At 48.8% G+C, this 16,293-nt stretch overlaps 1 protein-coding gene across 1 annotated transcript in view; it reads right to left on the reverse strand.

Annotated features, from left to right (window-relative positions):
• The window catches only part of SUSD3 (sushi domain containing 3), a 37,355-nt gene extending 23,534 nt beyond the window's left edge, over nucleotides 1-13,821 (reverse strand). The window contains exon 1 of the mRNA XM_065687245.1: nucleotides 13,395-13,821. Coding sequence (XP_065543317.1) covers nucleotides 13,395-13,479 — 85 coding nt within the window. The 5' untranslated portion in view covers nucleotides 13,480-13,821. The remainder of the gene's footprint in view (nucleotides 1-13,394) is intronic.
• Nucleotides 13,822-16,293: the final 2,472 nt, after the last annotated feature.

Raw genomic sequence — 16,293 nt, forward strand, 5'->3', positions numbered from 1 at the left:
CCTTTGTGACCAAGCCCCCGCTCCCTTGCAGTGCTGGCTGCGAATTCTGCCAGGGCTGGGCTCTCAAATGCATCAAGTGCTGCAACATCAACTGGATACCAGGAGGAGCGTATCCTCCCACTAGAAACTCCAGGCACTGGCATGGCTTCTGAAGAAGCCGGTGTCAAATAGGACAACAGCCTAGCAGTAAAAGAGGTAAGGGAGGTCCAGGCTCTGGAAGCTGCAGAGCTTGAACAAGGTCCCCAACTGTGATGCAGCCACTAGGAGGCACTATGGAGACTTTCCACTACTTGGTGGCACCAGGTAATTGCCTGCTTCAGTCTTTTCTAAGCAAAAGCACACATCAGCAATGGCATAATTTGACTTTTCCTACCTATTTCACTGGTTTCTGAGAATAAGTATAAGGCTGAGATGCTGGAAAGCTCTTCTAAACCTGCCTGCCTCCAACACATGTGTATGGCCCTAGAAAGTTATTCCACCAGGGGAGGTTTTGAGGTCCACGTGTGGCACAAACCACGTGCCCCAAAACACATCCCTCTGCACACACATCACTGTAAGACCACCTACCAGCTCAGACACCACTGCCCGAGGGAGCTTCACACTCCACGGTCTGATGGAGACCTGCAAGAACTGCAAAAGCAGCTATGCAGTTGCCTGTTCCATGGAGAAGCCACCTGGACAGCTGCTGACAGTGAAACCTGAAGGTACCTACAGAACACGTCTGTCAGAGCACATGGTCTGAAAAAGAATCCCACAGCTTGTTGACCATACATGGGTCCTGCATCTGTCCCATTTCAGCATTTCCAAATGAAAACACTTCCTAGAAACCATTCTGGGTTTCTATTGAAAATTATGAGAGAGAATCCAAGTTCTGATCATTCTCACAGGCCACCACTCACAGAAATGCCTTTTCAAAGAAGGTTATCCTCCCATTGAGAAGGAATTCCCATGCAATTAAGCGAGAAGGAGGGAAATAACTAGTATTTGCAGTGAGTTTCTTTCTGTGTTTACACAAATGAGCTCTTTGCTCACACCTCTATTATAGCAGATACCGTCAGCTCACTCTGACTTCCCCATTTTTTTATGCAGCTTGTTTTGTAGATAAACCTGATTTTTCAATGCACTGATTGCAATGTAATTAACAACATGCAATGGATCTGCAGGAAGGGTGCACATACAGAAAACAGAGAAGCGAATGCATCCAGAGAAAAGAAAGAAACAGCAGTGTGAAATGCCGAGCAGCTCTGGAACACCAGCGGGGCAGGATCACTCACCAACACTTTTTCAGATTAAGTAAGCAAAACCCCAGACCCAACCACTGCTGGATGCTGGGGACACTTCAGTGAAACTCTGAATCTCCGAAGCCTCATACTCTGACTGGACAAAGTTGATGGGAAGCTGGCGAGAATTTGCATGCAAAGCATTAAATCACCCTGTCAACACAGCGGAGGTAGAGCACGGGATGGCACAGTCCAGAGCTGCTGCATGGCTGCACCCACATCATGCAGGGCTGCAGGTCATTCGCTCTAAAAAGCTGTGATCCCTACATCCAGATGGGAAAACACAGTGATGTATTGACCACTGCACAGTCCTTGACAACTCAGGGTCAGCAAATTCTTGGCTTCCATCTCCAAAAGAAACCCTTGTGCTGTGCTGCTGCAAGATCTCACATCCAAAACTAAAGCAACAAGTTCAGTACATCTCTCTTTACAATACCAAGCCTGTTTGTTTTCTGTCTCCCAATATTTTCATCTGGCTTTCAAACTGCTCAGTGTAGTGAACAGGATGTAGCAACTCTGAGAAGTCAGCACTAAACACTTCACAACTCTTCTCAGAAACAGCAGAAAGTTGCAAGCAATCTTAATGCATGTCAAATCCAAGGTACATATCGCCCAAGTGCTAGATTAGGGTTTGATTACTATGTGTACAATGCACTCCTATTTCAAACATAAATAACATGGCAGATTGGTATAAAAAGATTCTTACTGTATTTTATGTTACTCTTTTAAGAGAGGATTTGTTCCAGTGATCCTGCTGCCATCTCCATGGGTGATTTTTTGTTTGCCAATTTACATCACAGTCAGGTTATTCTCATCTGTAGATTTTACTCTTGGCTCTAGCAATGGGGGCAATACTGAGCATTTCTCTTCTTATGGGAACAGATAAGAAATAAGAACAAATGAAAACCAAGATGTTTGATGCAGTCCCCAGTAAAGCAAGAACAGATGGGTTCTGCTTCATTAGTCTGTTTAGCAACAGAAAAAAAAGCAGGTTATGAGGCTTCTGAAAAGTTACTAATAGTACAGCTGCCGAGAACAGGAAGGACCTGTTGATGGCTTGGCTTCGTGAGTGAAGATTTGGGAAGGGCTTTACCCGCGCTTACTACAAGCACGATGACCTAGGGCATGTGAGATACGCAAATCTGGTTGAAAAAAAAAAGGGTGCTTAGGAAATCGGGAAATGTCCGACCAGGAGTGTCATCTCCTGAGCAATCCCGAGTGACCCACGTGCTGGTCCACCTGCATGCAAGGTTGGATCTGCAGCTAAAGCAAATTACAAGTGTCCATCTATTTATCTCTTCACCATCACTTCCCTATTAAAAAAAAATAAATTTATATCTACATCTATCTATACATGTATCTCTAGTATGAAGCACACCCAAATTATGCCTTAATTCAAACAGTTCCCAATTAAAAATTACCCATGGAAGTGATGCCAACAGTTGCTTTTGTCACTGATAGTTTAGTGAATGGAGCTAATATTGCTGATGTCTCCCCTTGCTGTCATTCTAAAGCAGATAATAAATAAATTACATATTTACACAATGCAGAGTTTGTGGCCCAGTTTGTAAAGCAAAGATAAACAAAGAGAATAAAATTAAAAGGAGTAACGTGAAATAAGCTTTTCACCTGCACTTTAACAGAGACCCTGGCTGTATCAAATGTCCTGCAGCAGACAGACCTGACAGGTCACCAGGTAGGCGATCTCACCAGGATGCAGCCAAAATCCACAGCCCTAGAGGGCTGAGTCCCAGCACGGTGACCCCACCAGGCAGTGAGAGATCCAGCCCTTGCTCTGCTTGCCTCCAAAGTCTGTTAGCAGTGCTTCTTGCATAATAAGCATTGGTATTTACAGGAAGGAGGACAGAAGTAACTGGTTACACAATACTAGAGTCTTCTACAGATGGTCCTCAGCCTCCCCCATGCATCTCTACATCCTCAGTTTCCAGAGAGGTTCAAAGCCAAAGCAAGATGCAAGTGTTATCCCAGGATCTGCCACCCTGTCTTCAGGTAAAGCCAAGCAGAATCAGGGACATAAGAAACATAAAGCAAGACAAATGAATCCATCAGCTCAACTCTGAATTTGAAATTTTCAAATCAGGAGAACAAAGACTAGAAGCATCCCTGCACCTTCCCTCTGCTGCCAGGCCACTCTCTGTCCTCAGCCAGGTTTTGAGAGGCATACCTTTGCTGGTGGAAGTGTACTTCATGAAACATCAGGTCAGTGAAGTCTGCAAGTTTATACTTTTGACTTTTGTCTTTACTTTTCCCCAGTATTCATGAATAACCTCTCATTTGTTAAACCTGTGCAGCTGATCGTAATGTATCTGCACATGGTACAAAGCTATACGTGGACTCCATTCATCAGACCCTGGGTATTATCCACTGTTTTGGAAACTGATTTGACCAGAAATGATAGAATTTTTCTTTCTCTGTAGTCAAGATAAGAGATTACCTTGGACCAATGCTCAAAGCATTTGTCATTATCACAATAACTGCAAGAAAACAATCACTGCAAAAAAAGTGAAAATTAACAAATATGTTACAGAAGGCCACTGATTCTGGGAAATCTGGATTTCAGCATCTGATTCCATATTTAGCACCTGGCTAACACAGAGCAGGTACCAAGAACAAAACAGACAAGTTTTACTAGCAGTCTGTCTTTGACAAGCTCTTCTCCACACTCATACGGGAACCTGATGTGAAAGAGAACCAACAAATGCTTATGAGAGCAAAACTATCTGAGCACTCTCCCTTTACACAGAGGTGATGATCAGCATTTCTGCGGGCTGGAGGAGGTTGCAGGCACTTGCCTATAGGAACTTGAATTAGAAAACCTGACCCTATTGTCCCTCTCCAGCATCCTTGTAGGCCCCCTTCAGACAGTGGAAGCTGCTTTGAGGTCTCCATGCAGCTTCCCTTCTCCAGGCTGAAGAGCCCCAACTTTCTCAGCCTGTCTTTGTATGGAAGGTGCTCCAGCCCCCTGATCATCCTTGTGGCCTCCTCTGGGCTTGCTCCAACAGCTCCATGTCCTTCTTCAATAGTCTATATAATCTGTAATAGATGGGGTAGAAATTCAGGGCTTCATTGAAAAGCTAGCCACTGGAGAAGCCAAAAGAAAGCCTCACCCCTATTTTCACATGGAAAGCAGATGTCTGTTAGGAGCCACAGATGGAGGTAGGATGAAAGATGCAATCTGACAGGGTGCCCCACAGAATGCCTGCATTGTCTTTGGAGAGCCCTTCAGTAATGTCCCATACACCAACATGCTCCCACTCCTCACCACTAACCTGGGCACTATGGAGCTCAGCCCTGCTGTGTGTTCAGCCCCTGTACAGCCAGTGACAGCTCTGGGTTATCTGCCTGCAGCAACTGTTTGGGCTGGCTTGTGTGCAGTAGTGTGCAAACACCCTGGGTAATGGACGTCACTGATAAGAGCAGATGTCCCCAGTGATGTGGCTGGTGGCCTCTTGCTTCTGTGTGACACTTGCCAGTCTGGGCACAACCTCTATGGTTGGCAGAAATACCTGCCAGTGAAGGAGACATAGGGTGAGCACTGTACCCACGCTACCTGGACCAAAAAATGCCCAAGTGTCCAGAGCTGGCCAGAAACTGCTTCAGGCATTGGGAAATTCACCTCAGTGTGAAATTTTGGCTGGAGCAATAATACATGCTACTTGGTGGTTACATGCCCATTTTTGGCCAAAAAGCCCCAAAACATAGAAATTGCATTTGCACAAAACATTTACTTGTAAAAACTATAGAAACTTTTCACCTTTTCTGTTTGAAATTACTTTCTTGTTTTAAAATGGACTATTGAATACAGATTTCTAGGGGAATTCCATCCTGTTAAGGAAAACCAACCTGAATGCTAGAGACCTTGCTTGTGTTTGACCCCCTGGTTGGCCTGTTTCAGCTATTCTGCTAGTCCTTTTTCCTTCCCAACAGCAACCCGAAGTTGCTCCTGTACTTGGGTTGCTGTGTTAAGCTGCTAAATGCACACCACAGAGCTGTGACCCAGCATTCACAACTGTCAGCAAGAATTTCTGTGAATAACTGATTTTTTTAGGCACCAGTCAGAACGAGTTAGCAGTACCAGTGTTTATTATGGTGCTAGAAATCAGTCACGGACTGAGAAACAACAGCCAGATTTAAAAACCTTCTCTGCGGTTATCCCACTTTTATTTTGATTCTCTCCTGGTTTTCAGCTGCTGGGTTTGGCTTTTCTGTTTCTGTGCTTCACCCATGACAACAGACGGGCCTACAGTCGGGAGCCTGGCCACAGACACAACAGCAACCTGCAAAACTGCAGTGTGTGAAAGTCACGCAGCATCCTGCCAGAAACCACCTGAGCAGCAATTATTAATGGTGCCAGTCCATCAGCACATCTGCTTTCAGCCTACTTGGCCACAGGGATTGGTGAAAGATGGCATAAAAGTAGACAGGGATGTCAATGTAAGGACAGGGAACCAGGCCATTGTGTTTAGGTTTTCCCATTTAAAAAAGTCAATGATTGCAGGTCAGTTATATGCATAAATAGCTTAAACAAGTAGATCAAAGGACTGCATGCCCTTTACTTTCTTGTACTGCACACGTCTAAGAAACTAAGATCTGCATCAGATAATTCAGCTAAATCACTGGCATCTTTCGGATGGCCAGAATATGGTGCAAGGATTATCTCTAATTAATATTTAAAATGAGAATAAATCATAAAATCAGGGAATACCAGGCTGGAAGGGACCTCAAGGATCGTTTGGTCAAACCTTTTTTGGCAAAGCATGACCTAGACCTGACGTCCCAGCACCCTGTCCAGGTAACACCTGATCCCAAGCTCCAGATCACACAGAACCATAGAATCAGCTCAGTTGGTAAAGACCTTTAAGCTCATCCAGTCCAACCATTCCCCAGAACTGCCAAGGCCACCACTAACCCATGGCACTGAGGCCTCGTCTCCACGCTGTGTGAACCCTTGCAGGGCCGGTGCCTGCAGCCCTGCCCTGGGCAGCCTGTTCCAATGCCTGAGCACCCTCTGGGGCAGGAATTGTTCCTCAGCTCCATCTGAACCTGCCCTGGCGCAGCTTGAGGCCGGTTCCTCTTGTCCCATCCCTTGTTCCTTGGGAGCAGAGCCCAGCCCCTCCTGGCTCCATCCTCCTGTCAGGCACTTATAGGGAGTGATCAGGTCCCCCTTGAGCCTTCTCTTCCCCAGACTGAACACCCAGGTCCCTCAGCCATTCCCCATCACACTTGTGCATATGAAGACACTAGACAGCGTAGGACCCAAAATGGATCTGAGAGGGACCCCACTTGTGTCAGGTCACCAGTTTGACAAGGAGCTATTCATCACCACATTCTGGATGCTGGTCGGCTCCCACTACTGCACGGACCACTTGTTCAGACTGTAACAAATTCATTTCTCCAGGAGGAGGCTGTAGGAAACTGTATCAAAAAGTGAAAAACCTCATGCCAATCTGTAGTTCTGTGTTTACTATTGGTAACTGAACAAACACCAGAGTGCTCTCGTTCTTACGCAAAACTGCCAGTAACTTCACAGGGCACCTCGTTTTAGAGCAAAGCAAAACCTACAAGTTCAGCCCAGGTGCCTCTTCTGACCCAACCAGCTAGCAAAGGTCTAGGAGATTACTGCAGTTCTGAGCAGAAACTCTCCTGGGTATAATTCTGATGGCACAGATTTCGGCTTTCTTGACCAGGAAGAATCAAACAACCAAACTCGCCCCTTGCACCATATCCAGCCACTCCAGCCCAAAATGTCTTCCCAAACACTGCATCCCAGCCCATGCATGCTCTCAGGTTTTTGCACACCATCCTTTAGTTTCTCCGAAGTCAGCTTCTGTCCCCATCAAAATCATTCTCAAAGACCCTCTGCTTGGGAGACTTGTATATGTGAGCAGCACTGTGTTTGGTTTTACTTCATCCTGAAAATAACTTCATAACCAGTGTCAAGTCGATTAGAGGGAAAGCAAGCTGTTACTGCATCCTCTTCCCCCACAAGGGTTTCTACCAGCCACTACTGCTCCAGTTTGCAGTGGTGCAGTAGCAAGCGCAGCCCCTCCATGCAGCCTGGGACTTTGGGGCCAGCATCCCTGTACCTACAGAGAGGCTCTGCTCTGGTGAAAAAGCTGGTATGTAAACCAGGCACCAGCTCAACCCCATCTCTGAGACACTCAGCAGGTACAGGAATTGACTGGAGAAGCTCCCGGTGACCTGGCAGCATGTGATTGAGCCCAGAGCCCCGCCGTGTGCTGGGCTGCACCCCCAGAGCGTGAGCAGCAGCTCAGGTAGGGGATCCTGCCCCTCTGCTGCGCTCCGGGGAGACCCCCCTGAGTCCTGATCCAGCTCTGGGGCAGCAGCACAAGAGGGACATGGAGCTGCTGGAGCGAGGCCAGAGGAGGCCATGGAGATGCTGTGAGGGCTGGAGCAGCTCTGCTCTGGAGCCAGGCTGAGAGAGCTGGGCTGAGGCAGCCTGGAGAAGAGAAGGCTCCTGAAGGGGAGACCTGAGAGCAGCTCCAGTGCCTAAAGGGGCTGCAGGAAACCTGGAGAGGGGCTTGGGACAAGGGCCTGTAGGGACAGGCTGAGGGGAATGGCTTTAACCTGCCCAAGGGGAGACTGAGATGAGCTCTTAGGCAGAAGCTCTTCCCTGTGAGGGTGCTGAGGCTCTGGCATGAACTGGATGAGCTTCAGGGTCCCTACCAACCCAAACCAGACTGTGATTCTATGATTTATTTTGGTGAGCAATTGCTCATTCTGCAAGTTCTGCATTTCTCACTATCACCTTAAAACAAACCAAAACAAAATGCAAGAAGCAGACTTCTACCAGGACTGCAGAATCATCTCTCTTTCAATCTTTTGATCCACTGAGCTAGGCAAAACTGCTCCTCAGAATAACCTACTTGCTTATCTGTGAGTGCATTTGAAAGACAGCATGTCAATAATATGCCTAAATGTAAACTAAGAACTGTCCTACATGTTGGCTTGTCTCCATCAGATTATTGAAGCCTCTTAGTGCAGGCATATAAATCAGTGGTGATCATGACTAAATAAGACGAGTGGTGCTAATTTCAGCACAGCTAAAGTTCTCTGTTGTAGAGCTGCAGACATGTGATGGGAGGCTTCACTTTCTCACAAGAAACATCCAAAGACCTCCTCGTTCCGTCACTGAGGAAACAGCAAAATCAGCAGTGTTTTGGCTCTTTAAAATGAACCACATTTCTGGTCACAACTAACCCAGAAAGTGCTGGATTATCTGTTGTCATTTGTGTGGTTTTGTTTTTTCTGTTTTAAAGCTGATTTCTGATTTTTGAAATATCAAATGTTTTGGGTCCAAAACATTCAGCTCCTTTCATTCCCTATCTGAAATTCTGAAGTCTAGACATAATTCATCTCTATAACCTAGGTAATTTAAGAGTAGCTAGAACACGGTGTTGAAGAAAACCACAGGGAACAATCTTGCACTGTGAAAGAATGTGCCAGAAGACCTAATAACTCTTTTCTTTTTCTATTTTGTACTGGTTTAGAGTGTTCATTACAAGCACAAAAATCGTTCCCTCAGAGCAGTACAATGCCTGGTGCAAATGCTTAACCACTAATATTAGCATCTTGCAGTACAGGAGAGAAAACCAATTAGCTGAAATTCTGCAATTGTCACTTCTTTTAACCTATTTAATAAAAAGTTTTATTTTGATCTCATGGGAGAAGAAGGAAGGAGAAATAACCCTGAAAAAAGTTACAAGTCCATATATTCCAAAACGTGCCATCTTCTACACTGTGGAATTGAAAATTCAGGATCAACATTTTCTTCCCCAACCTAAAAACTGAGCCCTGTCTCAGGATTGCAGGAACAATGTGAGAAACCTCCTTGCAGCACTTGTGCAGAGCAGCAGTGCTCTTGGGTTTGAAAAACAACTTTGATTTTGCTTTCCTCAGTGTTGCAATTTTACTGTTCCTGCACTGGCAAGGAAACTCACTCCAGAAAATAAAAGTTGCTCATAACAAAAGAAGAGACACCTCAAGTCATGCCAAGGGTACACCCAGTCTGGTACCTACCTCCCACCACGACCACTACCAGTCACCCCGAGTATAACCAAGCAAACATGTAGTGATACCTCTTCCATCCTTCAGCAAAATGCAGCTTGTGTCTGTCCTAAACCAGAGATCATGTCTCTTCCCTTAAACGGTGTCTGCTAGATAATTTCTTCCAGGACTTAGTCTTGGGGCAGCATTCACAGGGTCCTGCAGCATGTTCCACATCGCCTTAGGCAATCTCTCTTTGTCCCTGGTAGAGGGAGGCAGAGGGACAAAGCAGAACCACAACTACAGACAACAACCCAGTACCAGACCTAAGAATCCACAACCCGGCAAAATGATTTTTTTCTGTCATGTTCTACATTTATTCCCTTTGTCTGTGTCTGCACTGATATCTGTAGATTCATCTAGATGTTTAAAGAAGTATGCAGCCCTGGTCTAAAAGAGCTACAAGATTGCTTTAGGGAATGAGGGAGGAATCACAGCAAAACCCGAGGTACCACCCTGGAAAAAGAGTGCCAGAGCCCCCAGCTTCAGCAACACAGAGGCTAAAAATAATGATACATCTCTGTTACTCGTTCCTCTTTTTCCTATTGCACCCAAAGACCTCTCAATATAATTTGAGCAGCTCAGAGGCAACAGCAACTCAGTGGCAATGCTGGGTTGGTGGCCACAAACACACTTGATGGCAATTCCCACATGGCAAGGAAGCATTCTGGCCACCACTGACATGAGCACTTCAGAATGCAGAGGCTTTTCTAGATAATAGAATGAGGCTGGCAAGAGATGGTCGGTGAGTGTCTGTCCATAATAAACTACTGCAGAAAGGCAATAATACTGTAATGCTGCCATTGACAGCAAAATAACCACAGTACGATATGGAACACATAAAAGCATTTGTATCATTTAAATATGGCTGAATTGAAGAAGGCTTCTTCTCAGCTTCGACATATTGCTGCACTTTTCCCCCACCCCATGCACATTTGCCCTTCTAATACACAGAGTATTTGAGCAACACGCTGCCCTTCCCAAGGTGTAAGCCAGGCTCCTACAGCTCCTTTTCCAAGTGTACTGCTGAACCTCCCTGAGCACGGGGTGGAATAGTTCTCCCTGCTCAGGGTGAGACTGTCAAGAGAGAGAAACCAGTCATAGAATCATAGAATCAACCAGGTTGGAAAAGACCTTTATGATCACCAAGTCCAACTGTTCCCCAGCACTGCCAATGCCATCAGTAACCCACTTCACTGAGGGCCTCATCTATGCAGTTTTTAAACCTCAAAGCACAGGAAAAGCAGAGGCTGTTTGAGTTTCACAGCTGTGCTTCAGAAAGCTGCAAGACCCTTTAAGTGCTTACAGGCTGTGCTGGGGAACTTCCTTTAACTTCTCCCTCATTCATGTGTTGATTCAAATGGAAATCTTGCCAAGTTTTTTCATTCTCTGCGAAAGGAATGTGTGAGGCCTGAAATATTACAAAGGTGGGTGCACTCAATCAAAGCAGCATGAAAACTGACCACCAACAATGTCCACCTAACTCAATACATTCATAGTAACAACTGGATACTCAGCAAAGGGGAAATCTGCACAGATGGTGAAGGCAGTGACAAACCTCCAGAAAGCAGCAGGACAATGAGAGGTGACGAAGGAGCATGACCCCCAGCAAAGGTCTAGCAAAGCCCAGTGTGCCAGAAGCATCTCTGCTGGTCCTACAGTGGCTGCAGCAGCCACAGGCAGGCATAAGCCATGCCCTCATCCTCCATACTCACTTCTTACTCCAACTGAGCACCTCACTGAGAACAGGTCCACAGCTTTGGTGTACTTGGCCTGGAGAAAGTTCTGTTTGTTGTTCTGTTTGGAGACCTGGCTGAGAGAGGCCAGGTTTGTAGAGATCAGCAGCATTAATTGGGGGTGGATTTCTAGCCTGAATGACAGATTTTACTTTTTTTTTTTTTTTTTAAGTTCATGAATTTCTGGGTGTTTTGCCAGGATCAGCACGGTCAAGATTAGCCAAGGCAGGAACAGAAAGGCTGAGCATAACATGGGAATGCCACTTCAAACTTCACTTTAATTGTGGGCAAACCCTGCCTGACTAGACAACTTAACAGAGCAAATAAAAGCAGCCAAATATACATGATTTAACAAAAGAAAAAAAGTCAATGACTAGTAACATTAGCATCAAACAGAGCACCAGGGTCTACACTTGTGCTTGAGTTGTTCATTCTCCAAACAGGTTCCCCAGAAGTTGTTCTGCATTTTTAAAATTAACTGCCATATTAAATTCAAATTAAATGCACAGTTAAGCACATTCAGTGGGTGCAATTTAAAGCAGTGCTACACTTTTAGCTCAAACGCATTTGCTCATTTCTATCAGCACAACAAAATCAGGTCATTGATAAAGTCTGTTAGAATTGCATAAGCGCATTAAGTCAGGGAGCCTGTTGGAAGAGACCTTAGAGCAGCTCCAGTGCCTAAAGGGGCTCTAGGAAACCTGGAGAGGGGCTTTGCACAAGGGCCTGTAAGGACAGGCCAAGGGCAATGGCTTTAACCTGCCCAAGGGGAGACTGAGATGAGCTCTTAGGCAGAAGCTCTTCCCTGTGAGGGTGCTGAGGCGCTGGCACAGGGTGCCCAGAGAAGCTGTGGCTGCCCCATCCCTGGCAGTGTTCAAGGCCAGGTTGGACACAGGGGCTTGGAGCAACCTGCTCTAGGTGAAGGTGTCCCTGCCTGTGGTAGGGGTTGGAGCTGGAGTTTTAAAGACCTTCCAACCCAACCCAGTTTGGGATTCCATGATTCTGTGAAAACTGCTCACCCATAGCTGCCCAGAGATCCCACTGCCTCCTCATCCACCTGCACTCCTGCTTCAGGCTTGCTGGTAGCCACAGCTCTGCCTCTGCCCAGAGCCAGCTGCCCTGAGAGGCTGCAGCCCCCTTGCAGTCAGCACAGCCACCCATGTCAGGGCCAGACCTTCTATCAGCTCCCATCATCATCAAATTAATGGGATGAAGTTAATTCTAGTCAAAGAGGTTTTGAAATAATGTTGTGATCTACAGGATCAAATTTAAACCAAAGCTAAGTGGGGAGAGAAATAAAAGGAAGCAAAAAGCTTTGATTGGTTTTTCATTCCACTCCTCAGTGTATTGTCCTATTCCATCAAAACAACACTCTCTTAATTTTCTACCCAGTCAATTGACATCTGCCCAGAGTCGGTTTCTCTTTGAGGACCAGCATCTCTGAACAGAACTGTACCATGCTGTACACTTCCCTCCTCGCAGGGATGCTTGCCCAGCCCGCAGCACCCCAAGGGCGCCCCAGTAACCAGAAAAAAACTATCAGCGGCAGTGCCTCCTATTCACCCGAATTAATGAAACCCCGGCGAGGCCCATGCAGCGAGGGGCTGCCTGGGGATCCCCCGGCAGAGCCGCCGCCCCGAACTGCTGCCGGGTTCCAGCCCGGAACTGTGCTGAGGTGCTGAGGCGCTGAGGCACCGGGGGGACCGGCCAGGGTAGCTCTGGTCAGGAGCTCCGCTGCTGGGACACCCACCACCGGGGATGCCCGGGCCGGCCTCCGCCTCGCCTGACTCCGCATCTCCGGGGCGGCCACCACAGCCTTTGGCCGCTGAGCCGCCGTTCCCCGCCCGACACCGGGAGCGCAGCCCCGGCAGAGCTGTGCCCGTGCCGCCGGGACCCCGCCGATCCCCAGGGCGGCTCCGGGACACTCCCCGGGGCGTTGTGTCCCCGAGAACTTCAGAGTGGGGGCTAGGATCCCCCCACTGCCGGCCGGGGCCGCAGGGACCTGCCGCGGCGCCCGCACGGAAAGGGGCAGCGGGTGCCCTGCCTGGTGAGGGGTTCCGCGGCTGAAGAGGCGGGCGGGGAGGTAACACAAGCCCGGCCCAGGTCCCGCGCCTCCCCCCGGGTGACACGCACCTCGGTCCAGAGATGCCGCATCCCTACGCGGTGGGGGGGGAGACGGAGGTCCCGCACCCTGCCCTGGGCCCAGCGCTGCCCTCGGTGCGGCGCAGGAGGAACTTGTAAGAGGAACGATCCGGGACCGCGCGGGGCCGGGGCCGTTCTGCGCTCGTACCTGTGTATCGGTGGGGGCCGCCGCTGTCCCGCCCGGGCGCGGCAGTCCGCGGCACCTCCAGCCCCAGCGCCGTGCCTGCCGGCATGGCTCCACCGGCCCCGCCGAGCCCCGGCAGGTGCAGCCGCGACGCCGCCACCCGCCCTCCGCCGCCGGGGCCGGGCCGGGCCGAAGGAGGCGGTGTCCCGCGGGAGATGCTGCCGCGGCCCCGCCAGCCCGCGCCGGGCCCCCGCCCCGCGGAGCCGGAGGGGGAGGAGGAAGGCGGGAGCCGAGGCGCTGCGGGAGCCGCTCCCCGCCCGCTGCGGCCCCGGGGCACGGGGCAGCGCCGTGCGGTGACACACGCACTCGCGGGGGCTGCTGCCACTGGCACCTGGGGCTCGGCCCGTTCCACACACGGCTCCCCCGGAGTTGCCTGGCTGGGATGCGGCTGTCTGCCCTGCCTGCATCCTTCCCGCTGCCTGCTCCCCCTGCACTCCCCCTCTGCTGCCGGCCCTGCCTGCCCCCTCTCAGTTGCCTGTCCTGCCTGCACTCACTGCCTGGCTTGCCTTCAGCCCCCCCTCCGATTGCCCTGCCTGCACCGCCCCGGTGCCTGCCCTGCCTACTCCTTGCCTGTCCTGCCTGCTCCTTGACGGCCCTGCCTGCTGCCTGCCCGTGGCCCCAGTGCAGCCGGGGCCTACTGCTCTTTGTGCGATTACATGCCGGGAGCCACATCTCTTGCAAACCTGCAGCGCACAGTCTTCAAAGTTCTGCTTGTTATCACCAGGATCTGAAACTAAACTCCCTGGACAGTGAGATCCAGCATCTTCCTACCAAGGACCTGGGTGGCGCACACCAACATGCAGAGACTATCCAGTGGAATCCCACTGCCTTGTATTCACCTGGGGTGTATATTGTACCTATTGCATCCTGGCCTTATCCAGGCAGCATTACCTCCAACGAGGCAGTTTGGGTCTCAGTAGTGAACGATCTCAGGGAGACTGTTAACTTGCTGACACTGGCAGTAGGTTCAGAAAAGTACTTCAGTGGTTTGCACTGTGTGTCCAAGAAAAGTAAAAGGAGGAACAGCAGGCTTTTCTGCAGGAACACTGCTCTTTGGTGCTGAGCATATGGGCTGGGGCCCACACTGAGCGCTGTGGTTATTAACACTCACTCTGCCTGTTTCACCCTCTCATTATTTTCTTCACATGGAGCTAGAAGAGAAAAAAGTCTGCAGGAGCAGACTGGGGAGATGAAATTCCAAGGTGCACCAAACCCAAATAGACTGAGAAAAACCTCCTAAGGCTCTTCTGGCAACATCAAATGGAAAGGGATAGTACGCATGGGTAGTGGTGACACAGCTACTCTGCTACTTGTCATAGCACTCTTGCCCGTGAGCTTATTTGGCAGGGAGTCCATAGAAATATTGCAGACATAAATGGCTGCTATTTCCATCTCTACAACTAAAACATATTTTAAAAGTAATACTTGGTCACATTATAGCAAACTAACAACATTTTTTACAATGCTGCAGCTCATGAATTGGGTCTGTATTTCCAGCATTGCCAAATGCTCATAAATTTAATTAAAGTCAACAAGAAACTATAGCTTCTGCAATCAAGTCCTTCATGTCTGTGAAGCCAGCAGAATACCAAAGACAGATAAGGGATTTTTTCCATAAGCTGTTGTTACTACAACTGTTATTATACAATTAGAGTTGAACAAACCGTGTTGCAATTCAAATCTTTCCTTGCAGGCACTTACAGAAGCAAATTCAGAAGCAGCATCTGAATCCCACTTACCTCATGTCAAGGTTTAGATTTTCTTTGTAATGGGAAGCATTACCTGATAGAGGTGGTTTTGCTTAGTGTGCCCTGGAGCATTGCTGCAAAGGGCAGCCCTGGCTCTGGCTGTAGCCTCCCAGAAGGTGATGCATCTTGATGCCTGTCATCAGGGCAAGTCCTGCTGATCATGTTAATGGAGAAAGTGGCCAATCTCATTGACCCAGTGTTTACAATCCTTACTTAAGATCCAGCCATAGTAAAATGGAATTTTGCCCAAGAAAGGCTGCTGTCATCTGCCATCATCAGCAACCGTGACATGATTTTGCTTTTAAAGCAGCCCCTCCCACACAAATACACTTTGAATTTAGTAAAAAAAGCCCCTCATCGGTGTAGTGGGAACAAACACAAGGAAAAAAAGTGAGGGGCAGAAGAGGACAAAGAGTGCATTTTGAAAATTAGGCGAGTTTCTATGCTGCAGCCCAGTTTTTCTCTGCTGGACCCTTTATTTCACCATCAGCACCAAGGAGGTTGTGCAGCCCCAGCCATACACTCCTTCCCTTTGTGTAGGGATTGTTTAACTGTTGGATTTCACTCAGCTGCCCTAAGGCACTGTTGTTCTTCTAATCCCTGTTACTAGGGCTGACTCAAGGCTTGCCAAGGGCAAATCCTGCTGAAGCACCAGTGCCAGTTGGATGGGGCCTACTGAGCCCTCCGCAGCGGGGCCTGGCTGGCTGCAGGCCCAACCATGGTAGCTTCCACAGAATCCCAGCCTGGTTTGTGTTGAAGGGACCTTAAAGCTCATCCAGCTCCAACCCCTGCCATGGGCAGGGACCCCTTCCACTGGAGCAGCTTGCTCCAAGCCCCTGTGTCCAACCTGGCCTTGAGCACTGCCAGGGATGGGGCAGCCACAGCTTCTCTGGGCACCCTGTGCCAGCGCCTCAACACCCTCACAGGGAAGAGCTTCTGCCTAAGAGCTCAGCTCAGTCTCCCCTTGGGCAGGTTAAAGCCTTTTTTTTATTATTATTTTTTAAGCATTCCTAAGGCTTTCCAGCCCTCCAGCAGCAGGAAGCTGATCTCTGGCTCTCTCCCCATCCCACACCCACCAGCACCACCATCACCACCTCCTCCTTACCCCCTTTCTC

This window comes from Lathamus discolor, chromosome 7 (assembly GCF_037157495.1).
Source record: "Lathamus discolor isolate bLatDis1 chromosome 7, bLatDis1.hap1, whole genome shotgun sequence".
Taxonomy (NCBI): Eukaryota; Metazoa; Chordata; class Aves; order Psittaciformes; family Psittacidae; genus Lathamus; species Lathamus discolor.